At 47.2% G+C, this 17,015-nt stretch overlaps 1 protein-coding gene across 1 annotated transcript; it reads left to right on the top strand.

The window, feature by feature from the left end:
* The first annotated feature begins 4,749 nt into the window (after window positions 1–4,749).
* Window positions 4,750–16,699, top strand: LOC104373000 (uncharacterized). Its single transcript, XM_009978809.2, has 4 exons — window positions 4,750–4,831; window positions 5,865–6,011; window positions 7,592–7,741; window positions 16,482–16,699. The coding sequence occupies exons 1-4, from the start codon at window positions 4,750–4,752 to the stop codon at window positions 16,697–16,699; spliced, it is 597 nt and encodes a 198-aa protein (XP_009977111.2).
* Window positions 16,700–17,015: the final 316 nt, after the last annotated feature.

The following is a 17,015-nucleotide window of genomic DNA, read 5'->3' as shown; positions in this document are numbered from 1 at the left end:
TAGGTCTGGCTGTGTTTTCCCAGATGGGGTATTTTTAAGCTTCCCTGTGAAGTGTTGCTTGGCTGGTTGCTTCTGAAATGGGGGTTGCCCTGAAAGAAAAAGGGAACACCAGCCCCAGTCCATGCCCAGCAAGTGTGACTCAAGCCAGCAGCACAGGTCGTACAGCTCTGCACAGACACCTCCAAGCTGCAGCATAGCTCCTGCCTACTGTTTTACAACAGACCTATATCTAAAAATAACATGGTTAAACACCTCCCACGCACACTCAAAATATTGACATTTAAGCTTCAAAACCACGGGGATTTCCTACGTGGGCTAGAGAATAGCCTCTGCTAGGGAAGTCCAATACAAATCTGAGTCCATGATACAGACACTGAGCTGTGAATCTTACTGGAAATATCTTCCTGATATTTTTGCTTCTGTTCAAATGCTCGCTCCTGCACAATCCCAGCAAACTTACTGGCCTCTTGAAGTTCCCATTCTCAGATGTATTTGGCACAGAAATAAATGAGTATGGGCTCGGAACAGGAAGGAACATCAGGAACTGACTGCAGCATCACTTAAAGTTTCTGTTACAAGTTATTTAACCTCCAAGTAACTCTAATTTACACCAGGGATTGGGAAGGACTGGATCTCTGCTGCATGCAGAAACCTGCAGCTCCAAATCCATTCCCCTACTGTATTTACCTGTATTTAATTTTCTCTAGGTGTTAAGAAGAGCAGCAAGGAAGCTCGTTGCTGTACCATGCCTTGCAAGGACAAGTGGCATGTGGCAACATGCCAATTGAAAACACAAGGATCTGCAGGGCAGTAGCTGGAAGAGACCCATGTCCCTAATTCCAGCCACAGCATCTCATCCAAAGAGGCACACTCAGATGAAAGTCCCCGTGTCAGGAGCCCAGACCCTGCCCACAGACACAGCAGCTGCCTGCTGTGCAGGTTCCCTGTGTATAACACACAAAGGCACGGCTCCTGACAGCACCGTGCTGTACGTGGCTTGGCTATACATGGTTTGGCTGTACATGGTTTGGCTATACGTGGTTTGGCTGTACGTGGTTTGGCTGTACATGGTTTGGCTGTATGTGGTTTGGCTGTTCACAGTCTCGCCCACTCCTCCGGGCAGCGCTGCCGCAAGCTGCGTGGGGGAATCACCTCACCTCCTTATTGCCAAAATAAACACCAGGTCTGAGTCGCGCACTCGCTGTGCGAGCCGATGGCTGGGACCTCCCGACACAGGGAGAGGACGATCCTGGGGCACAGGCATTGCACAAAGCCTGCGGCCAGGACTGCAGCTCTCTGTGTGCGGCTCCCAGGAGGTACAGGGAACCCTGAGAATCCCAGCCCCTCGCTGTCCCTGCCCTTGCCGGTGTCCCTGCTTCACCCTTGGCACCAGGACAAAGACAAGGGCTAGCAGTCACTCAAGGGTGCTGTGAGTCCTTGCAGAGGGTTGTCCAGACCCCATGGGGCTGTTGTGGGCAGAGTCATGTCAGCCCCTAGCCCCGCTCTCTGCCTCAACAGGGTCGTCGCAGGGACCCCAGGTCAAGATACATCCCTCTGCCTCTGAGAGTCCAATGCTGAAACCTCTGTATGCAAACCTTCCATATAATTCATCATGGTAGAGCAGCCCCACGGCACGGTCCTATGGGCTCCATGGGAGGAACATCCTGAAAAATACACCCTTTAATGTTGTTTAACTGTCTGTTCCCCACACCACACCCATGTATCTCCAAAAGGAGATACAGCAGCGCACCAGTGGCTGCCGTGAAGCAAGGCAAACAGAAAGCCTAACGATAGGGAAGGAGAGTATTGATCACCACTATGGTTTCTAGAAACACTCTCATAAAAATCAGTATTGCAGTGAATGAATGGCATGGAGTGAGGTTCACCTAAGTGATGCTATCTGACTATCCCTGCTCCTGACTCTCCTCTCCTGCTGAGGACCCCTCACACAGCTAGAAGGAGCAAAATTGCTGAAGACTCCCCCTTTCCTTTGTCTCTGATTTTTTTCTCCTTTATGACAATGTATTTTGGGGAGCACTCAAAACTTAGGATTTATTTTCTGGGCTCACATGCGGTGGTGTAGCCCCAATGGTAGATTTATCAGGTCAGCAACTTATACTAAGTTTCCACAAAAGGAAATTCCCTTTAGGACAAAAAGCTCCCTTTAGGACAAAAAGCTTCCTTTAGGATGAAAAACTAATTTGTACTGTTGGTTGTTGGTTCTTTATTTTTAAGTGAAAAGAAAAAGAAAAAAATACCCACATCCTTTAGAAGTTCTGCAATATCAGAATAAAAAGTTGCAGCCTGCTACTGACCAGCAGCAAGAAGGTCCATACCAGCCATGGTGATTTCTCATTTCCTTGCTGAGAAGGAAGTGAGAGCACCACAGCTCAGCTAAAAGCCCCGTGGGACTGGAGGAGTGTGGTGAGGGAGGACACGGAGGCTGGAGAGGACGAAGGAGCCCTCCAAGCCCCTTCTGGTCGTGGCACTCTCAGAGCCTGGGCACCCTACATCGAGTCACCAAAAAGTCTTGGTATGCGCTGGCCTCAGGAAAGAAAACACATTTACAGGTAAACCCTAGATAATTTTCAAGGCTTTGCTATATAAACATATTAAAGATCTTGAAGTAATCCGCTGGCAAAAAGCAAGAAGCTTATTTCTTTCGGAGTGTTTGTTTTAAGATGCCAATCAAGCGCTCTTTCCGCAGCAAGAAGTTCAGCGGTAGATTGGCCTTTGTGCACGCAGTTGGGACTGGGCCCAAGAAGTGACAGCCCACAGATAAGGACTTAATTAATGCCCAGTAAGAGGCAGGAGGAACACGTGTTATCAGCACTTTCACCTGACTCACGCGATGGGCCGATAATCTACTGAGAACTCCATGGAGGTCTGAAAGCCTCAGGGTCCCCCCCCCTTGGGATGACTTCTTTCCTTTTGTGCATGGACAACTTTTCAGCCGATCTCACCCCCTGCACGTTGAGAAGAAAAATACACCCAAAAAATACACAACATGGAAAAGTTGCTAATGACTTCGCTGGACCAGGCATGGTGGTGGACATTTGGGAGCACTGTTGATGTTGCACGTAAGGATAAAACTGGATTTTTAAGTTTTAAATCTGATGTTTTCTCCCAGTGATGGAGGTAATAGGTGTGATACGAACTGCTGAGTCCTCTTCTGTTCATAGCTTGGGATCTTGTGAAATGAAAGATACACAAAACATTTGGTTTATGAATCAGGACTTCCAATGAGAAATGCCATCAATATCTTAAATAGACATTGGCATAAATAAAGTATTTAAAAAGTTAAAGGAAAATGAGCTCTATTATTTTTTCCTTTGTAGACCAAGATCTTTCCTACAAGGTTCAAAATACTTTTCAGCAAATAATTACCTTCAAAACACAACCGTAGATGTTAAAATGTTTTGCCTTGAACTTTGTCAAGGAAAGAGGCACAAAACAAACTTATATATAATAATCATAGGCATGAAGACACAATTCTGTCCAAGATCAAAAAAAATGCATTGAATCCCTTTTCTGGTGATGAACAGGAAGAATTCCTCAGTGGTTTTTCCCTGGGAAAAGGGACACTTCAGAGCATGGGGGGCTGCGGCCAGCTCTGCCCTCTCTGCAGGTGCCTCCTTTGGGGAGGGTGCAGAGATGGTCCCACCATCCTGCTGCTTGTCTCCCCCTCCCTGGCACTGCTCTGCTTGTGTTCAAGCATTGGGAAGTAGCTAGAAGTTAAGAAATGTTACAGTAAATGGTAGAAAAAGGCAGATTAAAGCCTGACTGGGCAGTCCAAGCCACAAGACCCATTGTCCTGACACAGCCCGAAGGCTGCATTAGAGGTCACCTCTGAAACCAGGAGGAAAGCAATTGGGAAATTAACAGGTCCAAGTTGGTGCTTTAGAAGTTTGTTTTCGGTAAGTCATGTGCTTGTGGTATCGGATGGGTTGTGAAGCAATAATCTGCTCTGGGGACCAGGCAGATGGGACACTCCTCTCTTGAGTCTCTTTATGCTGTTATCTCTCTTGGTTTGTTGTTGGTTGTTTTTTTTTTTTTTTTTTCCCGCTGATCTTACCTTCCTTTCCTATTCCAAACTGATGTAGATTGCCTCATGTGTGGAAACAAACAGTAGCCTCAGCCGGGCTTGGTATTTCACAGTCACACCTTCCACTTTCTCCGTTTACGTATTTCTTCAATTCATCACAGCAGTTCTCGGGTCCCCAGCACGGCTTGCCCTGTGGTCTCCTGAAGGTCAGAGGTGTCACACCTCCAGCCCTCCTGCATTTTGCATTTCAGAGCAAGTGTAACCAAATCCTTAAGGCCAGGGAAAAATTCAGGCAGAAAAGATACACTTGGATGGGAAATCTATGTACATATTTTTCAGTAGTGGCAAACGTTTAAAGCTGCCCAGAGTTCTGAAATAACTCTAATGGCAACGAAATCAGCTGGAGTTGCCAGACGCATGCAGTGATGTCCAATTAATAGATTATGGGATCACGTAATAGATACCTATCTATAGGTACATAATAGATAAGTGATCAATAGATCAAGGGAGCCTAGAAATTTATCTCAGGGATATCAAACTATGCATGGCAACATTTCCTAATTAAATAAAAGAAAACCCAACCTCTGGGTGAAGCATTGGGTGGAACAATGTTATCAGACCTTGCCAGGCAAACATGAGGAGCATATAAAATGAGTTGCTCCAAGGGAGAGCAGCACCTCTCTTCCGCCTGCCTTCCAAGAGCGATGGATCTCAAAGTGATCTGTGTGCTCTCCGTCATCCTCATTGTAGCCCTCAGCACCTTGGCAGAGGGAAAGACAGCACCAAGTAAGTACATTCATCTGCCGTTATGGTCACAGGTATGTATGTGGGCCTGATCCTACTGATTGTAACTGCAGCAAGAGCATGTCTCCAGTTTACATATCAGACAGAAAATGTCTTGATCTGGTACTATTACCAAAGTTGGAGTTTACTTTTTTCAGAGATGTTTTTCAGAGAAACATTTTGCCATAGCAAAATAAAAAAGACTGTGGGTGAGCTATTGTGTTGGTGGAATAACCAGGAACCTGCTACAAACGCAGAGGGACAGATGTGCCCAGGAGCTTGCTAGAACAGGACCAGGACTGGAACAGGAGCTAGCTTTGTCTAAATGGTCTTCTGACATGTATTTTATGCTGCTTGGCCATATGAATACAATTACAGAATTTCCAAAAAGTCCATCTGCCTTGTCAATAAAGTCATTTAGGCAACTTAAGAATTGGTAAGCAAGTAATTCAATGGCAGACACCTAGGGACAGCTCCAGAATATTTTGTTTGCAGATGACTGTGCAGTAGACTTAAAATGTTAAAAGTATAGCTGCAACTATGTAATCCTGTGGTTTTATGGTCACCCGACAATAATGCAAAGATTTTGTATTTTTACACCTGTTCGAATATACACTGGACCCTTAACTCTTTCTTTCTTGACGAGATGGGCAAAGCAGCAACAATATACTAGCAGGACATTTGAAGTTTTGGTTTTTTTACCCTTTGATGTGGTCTGTTTGAAGTCCACAGACCCTGCTGTGTGTTGGGCTGGGTTGGCCGCAAGTGGGACCACAGGTTTGCAACTCGTGCTGAAATTGGTGAGAGTTTGACCTCAGCTGTAAAAGGGTCCAGTATTTCCCCTGCTGTCTTTTTACCAACAGCAGCTTTTAAACCACACTAGTTCTGGCCTAAGCAAGCGATGGAAAATGTGCGCTTGCAAAGACAGACAGTGTCTAGGGCAAGATCACTGTCCCAGTGGACACCTGATAAATGCACCTCGGCTAACAAGTATACAAACTGACTCCCAGTAACGTGCTACTTCTGTCCTGAACAGCGAGATGTCAGTGTAAACTGGCCCCCAGGGAGCGGAAGAACTGCGGCTACCCAGGAATCTCAGCAGCGGAGTGCAGGAAAGCTGGATGCTGCTTCAACGCTTCAGTCCCCAGCGTTCCCTGGTGCTTTACTCCTAAAACAAAGAAAGGTAATATCTCCACCAGAAACACTGATTCACCTAGTGTTTGGTTATGCAGAACTGTGTACAACGAGGAGCAGCTCTGCTTTTCTTCTTAGGCCAACCAAGTGAGCACAAACCTCTATTAGAAGACCACTGGTAGCAAAATGCAAAGTCAAACCTTGCTTGCTCATCAATCTTCTGTCTCATTCTCTTAACACAAGATTTTTTCTCTTTCTTCAGGCTTCTAGTTACCAAATAACCCATGCCAATCATTCAAAAACATTTCACTGCTGGTTCTGGTCTTGTTCATCAGTGGAGCAAGCGATCCTCAGCACTTATTTAAATGAGTTTTCTATGTGACTCAGGAGGACTTTAGCACTTCATGTCAAAGAAATCAGGAAGTCCTCAGTAGATGAGTCCATCTGTAGTTGTTTGACACCCATACAAAAGACAACAAACATGCGGTAACTTCTAGGCTTTTTGCTCTTTTCTCCAGCCTGCTTTGATAATTGGTACTTCCTTCCTGTTTCCCCGCACAATTCCAGTTGGTGGTTCTTATTTTCTCTCTCATTTTTCGTCCCAGTCTTCATTTAATGAAATCTCCGAAATATTCCAGGGGAAATCCTTTTCCCAATTAGATTCTTTCTTCTAAAGCTTCTGAAGTCCTGCTTCCATTTTTTGCCTTGGTTTTCTCAGAGAGGGTAGGAGCCGCTCTCCCAGCCCTTCAAGGGCTGGATGTGTATTGTACATAACTGCTGAATGTAAGCTACGTTTGCCGGGCTGACTGCACGGCTCCTTCTTAGGAGAACTTCAGGGCGATCTCAGCATTGGCACAGGTGAAATGCGAGGAATTGAGGGCACAAAGGCAATGTTACCCAGTAAAAGAACTTGATATGAATCGAGCTCTGAGTTGTCAAAGGGAAAAAATAATTTGCTTTTGAGTACTATTTCATTAAAATTTAAAAAAACGAATGGCAGCAGCTTACAGTGTCATTTTCATAGAATTGCTTTTCTGAGCAGAACTGTTTCAGGAGAGGAAAACCGAATTAGTCAGGCCAGATAGTATAACCTCTTTATCTGTGATTTTACTTTTAATTGCCCAGAGGAGCTCCTAAATGGCCTACCTCCATTTCCATATTCCAGCTCAAATTGGCACGCTGAAGAGGCTGGGTTTTCCTCTCCTCGCATTAGCCAGGTTGCTCGGGGTTTAGCATTGGGGCAGGTCAAGAAAATACCCTGGTCTGAGCCTAGTGTCTATGGCATCGTTACGGGATACATTTGGCTCTTGACCCTGTTGCTGGATCTGGGAAAGGTAAAGCTGAGTTTCTGCCTGACAGGCACTTCTAGGGGCAAATTTTGCCCCCTCTGACCCCTGGGGTGCAGCAGCAATTTCTCACCCCTTGATATTTAGTTTTGCCTAACAGGCGTGGTAAGGCTTTGGGTGACCCTGCTGCCTGAAATCGGTGTGGAGAAGGTCATCAAGGCTGTCCTGTCTGCTCAGTGACCTCACCTTCATGGCCTGCCTTTTATTCGTGAATTATGCCACCAGGTAAACAGACCATGAAATAACATGGCCTCCTTCCTTCCTTCATTTTCCCTTTACGCAGTTAGGAAAGTATGTTCCGAGGATGCTCGCAACAGGATAAACTGCGGCTTCCCTGGCATCTCAGCTGTGCAGTGCAAAAGGAGGGGGTGCTGCTTCAGGGCACATCCTGCTGGTGTCCCCTGGTGCTTCTACCATCGTGTCGTGGAGGAAGGTAACGTCCTGCATGAGACATTGTCCCCCGCATCCCTGTGGACTCGCCGCGGCTCCTGGGGGGTCCCATGGTGCTCGGCGTGCCGTGCCAGCCCGGCATGGCCAGAGGCCGTGCTTGAGGGATTGAGCGCAACAGGGTGTCCCTGCCTTCCCGTTGTGGGTGCAGAGCTCACCCCTCACCCAGGGCATGAGTGGGGAAGAGGTGGCTAAACCCTAAAAAGTTTTTGCATCGTCTTGCACAGAGGGGTGGGTGTTTCAGATGCAGCTGGGACAGGGACCTGTGGACAATGAGGCTGCATGGGCAGCCTGGGCTCAGTTGCGAGCTCGAGCCCTCGGCTAAGCAATAGTAGAGGTGCACCTACCAAACCCATATCTACTTTATCACAAGAGATGAAAGGCTTTGCTTTGGAAATGGGGAATGAACCTAACAGAAATTTCTGATCTCCTACTTCTGTTTTTTTAATGACGATTGACATTTCAGCATATCTAATGTAGATAACCAATAGCCTCAGCCAATTCTAACCCACCTCACAGTGTATTTCGTACTGGAGACAATTCACCGTAATTTAATTTTACTGATCTGAATCATAGTTAGGAAACAAATGTACGGATGTGGCGGGGGCAAAGCAATTGCTAAAAAATTGCCTTTTTGCATCTAGGCAAAACACTCCCTAGCACCTTGTGTAATTTGTGGAGAAAATGTGTGTCTTAATCTGCTTCTCCTCTTTCTCTCCCCAGCTTGTTAACTTCCGCCAAGAACCTTGCGATCTTTGGACGTACTCCAACAGGAAACAACAGCCGAGGTCTCAACCCAGACTTTATTGTTTGTAACAGCTACAATTTCTAGGTCATTTTTATCTTGGATTGATTCCTTTCTGATGAAAAGTTATTTACAGCTTTCATTCTTTCAGTAGACTAGTACCATGCAGGTTTTCAATATAATAAAAGAACTAAGACACAATCAGTGAGTTCTCTGCTATCTTTATTTTAAAGCTGATTATTTCTCAGTTTCCCAGGAAATTTGGCATCTTAGCAACCTGTCGATGAGAGAGGAGTCGCTAAGACTTTCAAAAGGAACATGGCACTCAGCTTTTTGTGTCAGTTACACTTCACACTTGCAAGTGACTGCTTGTGTTTGTCAGCTGATATGTGGCTTTGCACTGGCCACTCACCCTTCTGGATACTGGAAATACTTGGTGTTTCCCTTTATACAGCTACAGCTGGGTCTTTTTTTTTTCCCCTCAAGACATAGGGAAGCGTACCTTTGTTAGCTGACCACCGAGCTGGTCTGACTCAGACACCTCCTGCTCTCTGCATTACCATGTCTCTGATGCTGCCAAACCCTCAGTGCCACTACCAGCCGGGCATGGGGTAGCTCAGGGGGACAGGTACCCACCCGGCACCCTACTGAACCCAACACGGACCCTGGCTGTTGGTGCAACACACAGCTGAATCACCAGGCACTCTTGCTGTTAACCAGCATTCCCACAAGTAGTTCCCATGGGTCATGCTCAGGGAAAGTCTCTGCAACACTAAAAGCAAGTCATAGGTTCCCCTGGCCCTGACCTGTACCTGAAATAGAGCCTGCGGTGTCTCACCAGACACAGGAGAAGCTCCTGGTCCCTAGGTGAGCATGACTGCTTTCTCCTGGAGGTCTTTAATGCTCAGCACTGTGGCTTGAATGCTTCCCTGCTTCGGTCAAGTTAAAGCACAGGAAAGAGCTTCTAAGAGAACAAAACGGGTACCATAGAATCATAGAATCATAGAATCATAGAATGGTTAGGGCTAGAAGGGACCTTCAAAGGTCATCTAGTCCAACCCCCCTGCAAGGAACAGGGATATCTCCAACTAGATCAGGTTGCTCAGGGCCTTGTCCAACCTGGCCTTGAACGTCTCCAGGGATGGAGCATCCACCACCTCTCTGGGCAACCTGTTCCAGTGTTCTACCACTCTCATAGTAAAAAATTTTTTCCTAATATCCAACCTGAACCTACCTCCCTCTATTTTAAAACCATTACCCCTTGTCCTATCATAACTGGCCCTCCTGAACAGCCTCTCCCCATCTTTCCTGTAGGCCCCCTTGAGGTACTGGAAGACCGCTATAAGGTCACCCCGGAGCCTCCTCTTCTCCAGGCTGAACAGCCCCAACTCTTTCAGCCTGTCCTCATAGGAAAGGTGCTCCAGCCCTCTTATCATCTTCGTGGCCCTCCTCTGGACCCTCTCCAACTGGTCCATGTCCTTCTTATGTTGGGGGCTCCAGAACTGGACGCAGTACTCCAAGTGAGGTCTCACAAGGGCAGAGTAGAGGGGGAGAATCACCTCCCTCGACCTGCTGGCCACACTCCTCTTGATGTAGCCCAGGAGGCGGTTGGCCTTCTGGGCCGCAAGAGCACATTGCCGGCTCATATTGAGCTTCTCGTCCACCAGTACTCCCAAGTCCTTCTCCTCAGGGCTGCTCTCGATCCAATCACCACCCAGTCTGTATTTATGCCTGGGATTGCCACGACCCAGATGTAGGACCTTGCATTTGGCCTGGTTAAACTTCATGAGGTTGGTACGGGCCCACCTCTCCAGCCTGTCAAGGTCCCTCTGGATGGCATCCCTCCCTTCCAGCGTGTCAACGGCACCACACAGCTTGGTGTCATCGGCGAACTTGCTGAGGGTGCACTCCATGCCACTGTCCACGTCACCGACAAAGATGTTGAAGAGGGTCGGGCCCAACACGGACCCCTGAGGGACGCCACTCGTGACCGGTCTCCACTTGGACATTGAGCCGTTGACCACTACTCTCTGAGTGCGGCCATTGAGCCAATTCCTTATCCACCGAGTGGTCCATCCATCAAACCCATGACTCTCTAATTTAGAGAGAAGAATGTCGTGCGGGACAGTGTCAAAAGCTTTGCACAAGTCCAGGTAGATGACATCCATTGGTCGACCCTTGTCCACCGATGCTGTCACCCCATCGTAAAAGGCCACCAAGTTGGTCAGGCACGATCTGCCTTTGGTGAAGCCATGTTGGCTGTCACCCACCACCTCCTTGCTCTCCATGTGCCTTAGCATGGTTCCCAGGAGAATCTGCTCCATGACCTTGCCAGGCACAGAGGTGAGGCTGACCGGTCTGTAGTTGCCCGGGTCCTCCTTGTTCCCCTTTTTAAAAATGGGGGTTATGTTCCCTCTCTTCCAGTCATCGGGGACCTCGCCAGACCGCCACGACTTCTCGAATACAATAGCCAGTGGCTTGGCAACTTCATCCGCCAGTTCCTTCAGGACCCGCGGATGGATCTCATCAGGTCCCATGGACTTGTGCACCTTCAAGTTCCTCAGATGTTCTCGAACCTGGTCTTCAAGTACAGTGGGCGGTGGTTCATCCTCACAGTCCCTGCTAGTTCTTTCCACAGCTTGGGTGGTAAGACAAGAGGCTTTACCATTGAAGACTGAGGCAAAAAATTCATTAAGTACCTCAGCCTTCTCTATGTCCCGGGTAACCAGAGCACCAGTATCCTTCCGGAGGGGGCCTACATTCTCTTTGGACTTCCTTTTGTCCCCTACATACCTATAGAAGCATTTCTTGTTGCTTTTTATATCCCTTGCCAAATTCAATTCCTTCAGGGCTTTAGCCTTCCTCACTTGATCCCTGGTCACTCTTACAGCTTCTCTGTATTCCTCCCAGGCTATCTGTCTCCGCTTCCACCCTCTGTAGGCTAACCTCTTCATTTTCAGTTGGTCCAGGAGCTCCTTGCTCATCCACGCTGGCCTCCTGGTCTTTTTGCCCGACTTGTTCTTCGTCGGGATGCACCTCTGCTGAGCTTGGAGAAGGTGCTCCTTGAATGTGGACCAACTTTCCTGGGCCCCTTGTCCCTCCAGGGCCACCTCCCACGGCACTTTGCCCATCAGGTGCTTCAAGAGGCCGAAGTCCGCCTTCTTGAAGTCTAGGGTACAGAGCTTGCTGAATGGTTTCCTTGCTGCCCCATGGATCTTGAACTCCACTGTGTCGTGGTCACTGCAGCCAAGGCTGTCCTTAAGTTTCACCTCACCCACCAGTCCCTCCCTGTTGGGAGGGAGAGACTGCCATGAGACTGCCATGGCAGCAAGCTGTGCTCAGGACTTAGCAGGAAAGAACAGTTGTGCTGCAAGGAGAGAGAAAATGGTAGAGGCACATGCCTGCTTAGAGGTTTCTCCCAAGTACACTTTTGTGGTGACTAAGTTTCATCCAAGCGAGTAAAAATTACTCATTCATAAAACTTCCATTATCTCGCACTTACAACGGGCTCAATAATGTGATTTGGATATGGTAGGATATTGGTTGTAATGTCAGCAATAAACTGACAAGTCTTCTGAAGGTCTTTGAAGGTCTTTCTTTGCTAAGGCAGGTTTGGTGCCATGGCCCAGGTGAACCTGGAAGGCCTAAGCAGGGTGTAATCGCAGTAATACCGCACTGCAAAATCTGGTGCAACAACCGGCCGCCTCCACCAGGTAACGAGCCCTTCATTGGAGTCTCACTGGGAGGAAGAATGAAAACACAGCTGCAATGAAAAGGGTAACCCTGATTAGTGCTTAGAGGGGGATCATCTGTAGGGACTGAGATCAGGCTGCCAGAGTCAGCTGTCTTCCAGGGCAGAGCTCTCACAGAGCCGCACGTACTCACCAAAAGGCTTTTCCTGCTGCAGAGCCATGTGCCAACGTGTGCGGCACCGAGTGTAAGGGGGCACGGGGGCATCTCGGAGGGACAGGCTCAGAGAGAAAACTGCTCACTACTCTTGTCTCACCCTCCCAGATCTCTCCATTGGGGCTGTGCCAGTGAGGCAGGCACAGGTCAGCGGTCCTGCTGATCTTCCCCCACCACAGTGTACTGTATTTGGCTTTGCAAGGAAAATTATGAACAGAAATGTCTTAATAAGGGGAGTGGTGGGTACTGTGGTGTTGTCAGCTGCAAAATCTGATTGGGAAACTCAGCTTGGCAAGGCACAGCAGCTGAAACTTCTGGGAACTGCCCGAGACCTCTGTTGAAATGGTCTGTATGTCGGCATGTGACAGTGCAGGAAAGCCACGCTGGCAGCAGTCTAACCCCAAAGGGAAGAAGCGTGAAGGGCTGAACTTGCTCACTTGCTGTTCCTGGGCATGGTGGCCCCTGCAAAAACCATTATCTGCTGTGTGCTGAGCAGCAAACCGTTCCCAACAGCGTGCTAAGCCAAGGCACTGGGTCGTGCAGTTGCTTTGCACGTTTGAGTTTGTAAATCAGAGTTAGTTGCTCATAGCACAAAGAATTAGGATCTAAAGATCTGTCATCATTACTGAGTCCTAAGGGACGATGGCTATACTAGGAATTTACATTAAGTAAATGTTTGAGGTCTCTACGTAGACTATTTTCCACAGCCACCCAAATGCACTTGAAAAAACTGTCCAGTAGCATTTTCAGTGAGAAAACAAGCTGTCAAAAACAGAATAAAAGCCACAGCTGCTGAGGATCTGAAGATGGCAGGCAGAGCCAAGGTAGAGCAAAGTGAGATCCCAAAACACGAATGCATGCCAAAGAGGAGTGTGCAGGACCTGCAGAAATGTGTCTACAGATGGAGGAACCTTCCTTTCACCTTCAGGGTCATGCTGCAGGCTCTCCACACCTGAGTCAGTCACCATGGGCCTCGTTCACAGCCCTCAGAGAGAAGAAGACACCTCTGGGCTGGCAATGGTCTGGCTAGTTCAGATGTCCCCAGTAGGGTGAATTGAACTGCCCAGAAAGGCCTCTGTCCTGCCCAGCTCCGAGCGGTGTCTAGACAAGCAGCGGTATGTGTCTGCTCTCCTGCCTTGGGTTTTCCATCAATGCCTCTTGATGCTAGAGAGAGCCACACAAGGGACAGGAGATTGAGAGAGAGAGGTGGGGACCACCACTGCCCTGGCACAGATTGCTGACGCGATGCTAGCTTTCCTAGCCAACCTGGTGGCAGAAGCCCAAGAAAGACAAATCACTGCAGGGGAACAGGGGAGTCCTGGCTGCTGGTGACTGATTGCCTTTTGGAGCTCACGGTCTGGCCAGCAGATAGACACAAGTAGACATGTGCAGCTCGTTCATTTATTTTGCATCAATAGATCAACAAGCTTCACTAGGTAACGCGATTGAAATAGCTTCTCGTTATTGGATTGTGTAAAGTCTGTAAGTCTGTCCTTTTCTGTCCCTTCTTAAGGTTTGTTCTTTTTGCTTGTATGTAGCTCTATCCAGCACTAGGAAGAGAAATTGAAACAGAAACTTTAAAACTGTTCTTAGTGTTTCAGGCTGGTTACTTTACCCAATTATTCTGTATAATGGAAAGAAATCTGAGTGCACCCACAACACCTTGAGACTGACAGGTGGCCACACTGGGTCATTTCAGATGTTCATCAACCCTCTGTCCATCAGTGACCAAAAGGGCTGTCTAGGGAGAGGTGCAGGATAATCAGGCTTCTCTTCCAACAAAATTCAGGACTGTCACAAACCTGAATCAGTTTTAACAAGCAAATATGAGAAGTCCAAATGAAGACTTACCCTTTGTATCTCTGCCACTCCACTTGCACACCCACATCGTTGTACAACACATGCTGAATAAGTAAACAAAGCTCTGAATATTTTTCAGGAGGGGAAAGAAAGTACATCAGCTACGTGATTTTCATCAGCAAAGGTGCTACGATAACAGGAATCAATTCTGTGACACAAAGCATTTGTGCTGATGAGGCTTTTAACGTGGATAGTACGTTTTTAACGTTTAAAATCACGAATGCCAGATAGTCCTAAGCTGTCTGTAATCATGACAGCTGCGTGCAACCAATGCTTCACCTTCTAATAAAGGCTGAATAGAAAATGTTTGACATTGCAGATTGATTGCTTCTGTGGTTCTTCAGTGAGTGAGGATATTCTACTGGCTTTTAAAGCAATTGCAGCCAAGGAAAAGGTCTCAGAAATCATTCATTTTGAATCAGTGCAGGAAAGCTGTATTTGGCTGACATGGAGAATTAACAGGGGAGAAAACTAGGACAGACAAGCAGCTCAGAACAGATGGGTGCTAGCAACAAAGAACAAACCTGTAGCGATCTGAAAAAGGGATATAACTGAAAACACCTCCAAAAATGTGTATTTTAATGTGCCCACTTCAGATCACACTCCCAAACGTCTCTGGCAAGGGTATGCTCCCTGCTGTAGCTAGTATCACACACCTCCTCTGGCAAAGCTCCCGTTGAAAAGGAAGGTTTCAGACAAGGTGCTAAACCAAAGTGAAAAAGAATGCAGAAACTGAAATCTTCCTGTGTTAAGAGCGGCTAAATCTCACAGTTCTGCCACAAGTCTCTAACGAGCTACTGGTTTTACTAAAGTTTGAAAACTTGACCAAGATTGGCTTGGAAAGCAGAAGGTAAAACATAAGAACTGAATCTGATTCCCTGTGTTAAAACCAGGCAGAACGATGATCTCGAGAAGCAGATGGTTTCCAGGAGGTCACCCTTGCTGCTGGGCTGATTCCAAAAAAAAGGGACTCACTGCTCTGAGGTGCAGGTTGCAAAACCTTCCTTATGAGCAGTGTTCAGGTGAGAGTTTCAGAAGCTTTCACGCGAGAGTTTCCCAAGCAGCTCTGCCAGAAACACAAGTCCTCTTTGGACAGAGCACTCCATTATCACCCTGTAGACTTCTTTTTCCCCATCTGAACCTTCTTCTAAAGCATTTGAAAACTGTCAGTGTCGGTACACAAAAACAATGAGCTGCCCGACTACCCAAGATGGCATGCGTGGTCCTCGTCCCAGTACGTTCCACCAGGTAGACAACAGGAGGATGAGACTACAAATGTGTCCTCGGTACTAGAAGACAATGGCCAAATGGATAGACTTGGCTTTAAAAACGCGCGCGCTGCAATGCATGATACATCCAAGCACTAGAACTAACCAGTAGCACTCACTGATGCTATAGATGAGGACACTGTTGTTCAAGTGTTTGCAGTCGTTTGGTGCTGTTCTCCCTGTTAGGGAATGGTGAAACGCCTGTGTGCCTGTCAGAGGTGAGCAGGGTAAGAAAACAAGGTATTTTTCTGCTGGAGACTAGTGGATCTATTTATCTAGCTATAATAACTTCTTGTGCTTTGTGGGCACCCTTTGTATACTCTTTGTGGTACCCAGAAATCCCCCTCAGAGGACGCTAGGCAAAGGCAGGTTCTTGCAGGGTCTTGCTCCCATCTGTCTCTGAGTTAGGTCTCCCAGGCTTCCTTCAACATGCACTGCTGTCTCTGAGCGTAACAGAAGGTTGTTTTGGAAAACAAAAGTTCTGAAGGATTCAATTCTGAAATACCACAATTGAAATGAAACTCTGGAAGTCTTGAATCAAAATATTTCACTGCAGCTGAACCAAACACCTTCATTGCTGAACTTGTTGCAGAAACTCTAGGAAATTCTCAGGGTTCAAAGCCCATGAAAGTTAGCTGGATCTGACAAAACACAGGAGTGGACTGACAGTTGTTTGAAAGCAAGCATCATCAGTTTGATGATTTTGGTCTGTTGTGTTTCCAGGAAGCTTCATGAAAGGTAAATCTGGGAAGTAAAGCCCAGCCAGGATCTCCAAAGGACACACGCTCTTTCCTGCCTTGAAGTAGGATTTCCCCTGCTTGCTACCCTTTTTCAGACTTGGCGTCCAAGGCATGCTATACCAAGACTTATGATATGGTTTCAACAAACAGAAGCAGTAAAATCAAAAGCTTTACTGTAACTTTTATTTCTTCTCTACCTCCTTTCAGGCTACTTTCTGATTCTCCTACAGGAGAAAGACAAACCTGTAAAGCTCTTGATAGAGCCATCAAATCTACTTGACTCTACAGAGGCAGGTGGGGATAGCAAGGAGGTCCTAGGAACAGGTGGAGCTTTATGCAACCTGTCTGACAGAGCAGATGAGATGGTGGTGGGACAAGAGATTGACTGTGCTAGAAAGAAGTGGGGGGATATAGTGCGACTCTGAGGGGTGTTTTCACAGTCAGAGGCTGACAATGGATCAGCTTCACGTTTTGATAACGTTTTCCACCTGTGGAAAAGATCGGCTATTGACTTCTTTCTCAGCCTTCCTATGCGTGTGCGGGCACAGGCACAAACCAGAAATGTCTCCAGCAATGCCATTGCACGAAGTTAACATTGCACTAAAAATTCAGAGATCTTGAAACAAATCTTCAAGGCATGGGAAAAAATAAGGAAACCAACTGAGGCTATGAAATTTAAAAGGAAAAAAGACAAACTGATGCAATTAGTGTCAATTTGACCAATCCAGCACTTGACAGCTC

Source organism: Tauraco erythrolophus, chromosome 1, assembly GCF_009769465.1.
Source record: "Tauraco erythrolophus isolate bTauEry1 chromosome 1, bTauEry1.pri, whole genome shotgun sequence".
Lineage (NCBI taxonomy): Eukaryota > Metazoa > Chordata > Aves > Musophagiformes > Musophagidae > Tauraco > Tauraco erythrolophus.
Note: the sequence above shows the minus strand (reverse complement) of the source record. Positions and strands in the feature narration are given on the sequence as shown.

Bases quoted from the DNA above. Each gene is read 5' to 3' on its own strand.
- LOC104373000 (XM_009978809.2), top strand. From the start codon at position 4,750: ATGGATCTCAAAGTGATCTGTGTGCTCTCCGTCATCCTCATTGTAGCC. The intron at 4,832-5,864 runs GTAAGTACATTC...TGTCCTGAACAG, and splicing joins AGAGGGAAAGACAGCACCAA to CGAGATGTCAGTGTAAACTG. The intron at 6,012-7,591 runs GTAATATCTCCA...CCCTTTACGCAG, and splicing joins TACTCCTAAAACAAAGAAAG to TTAGGAAAGTATGTTCCGAG.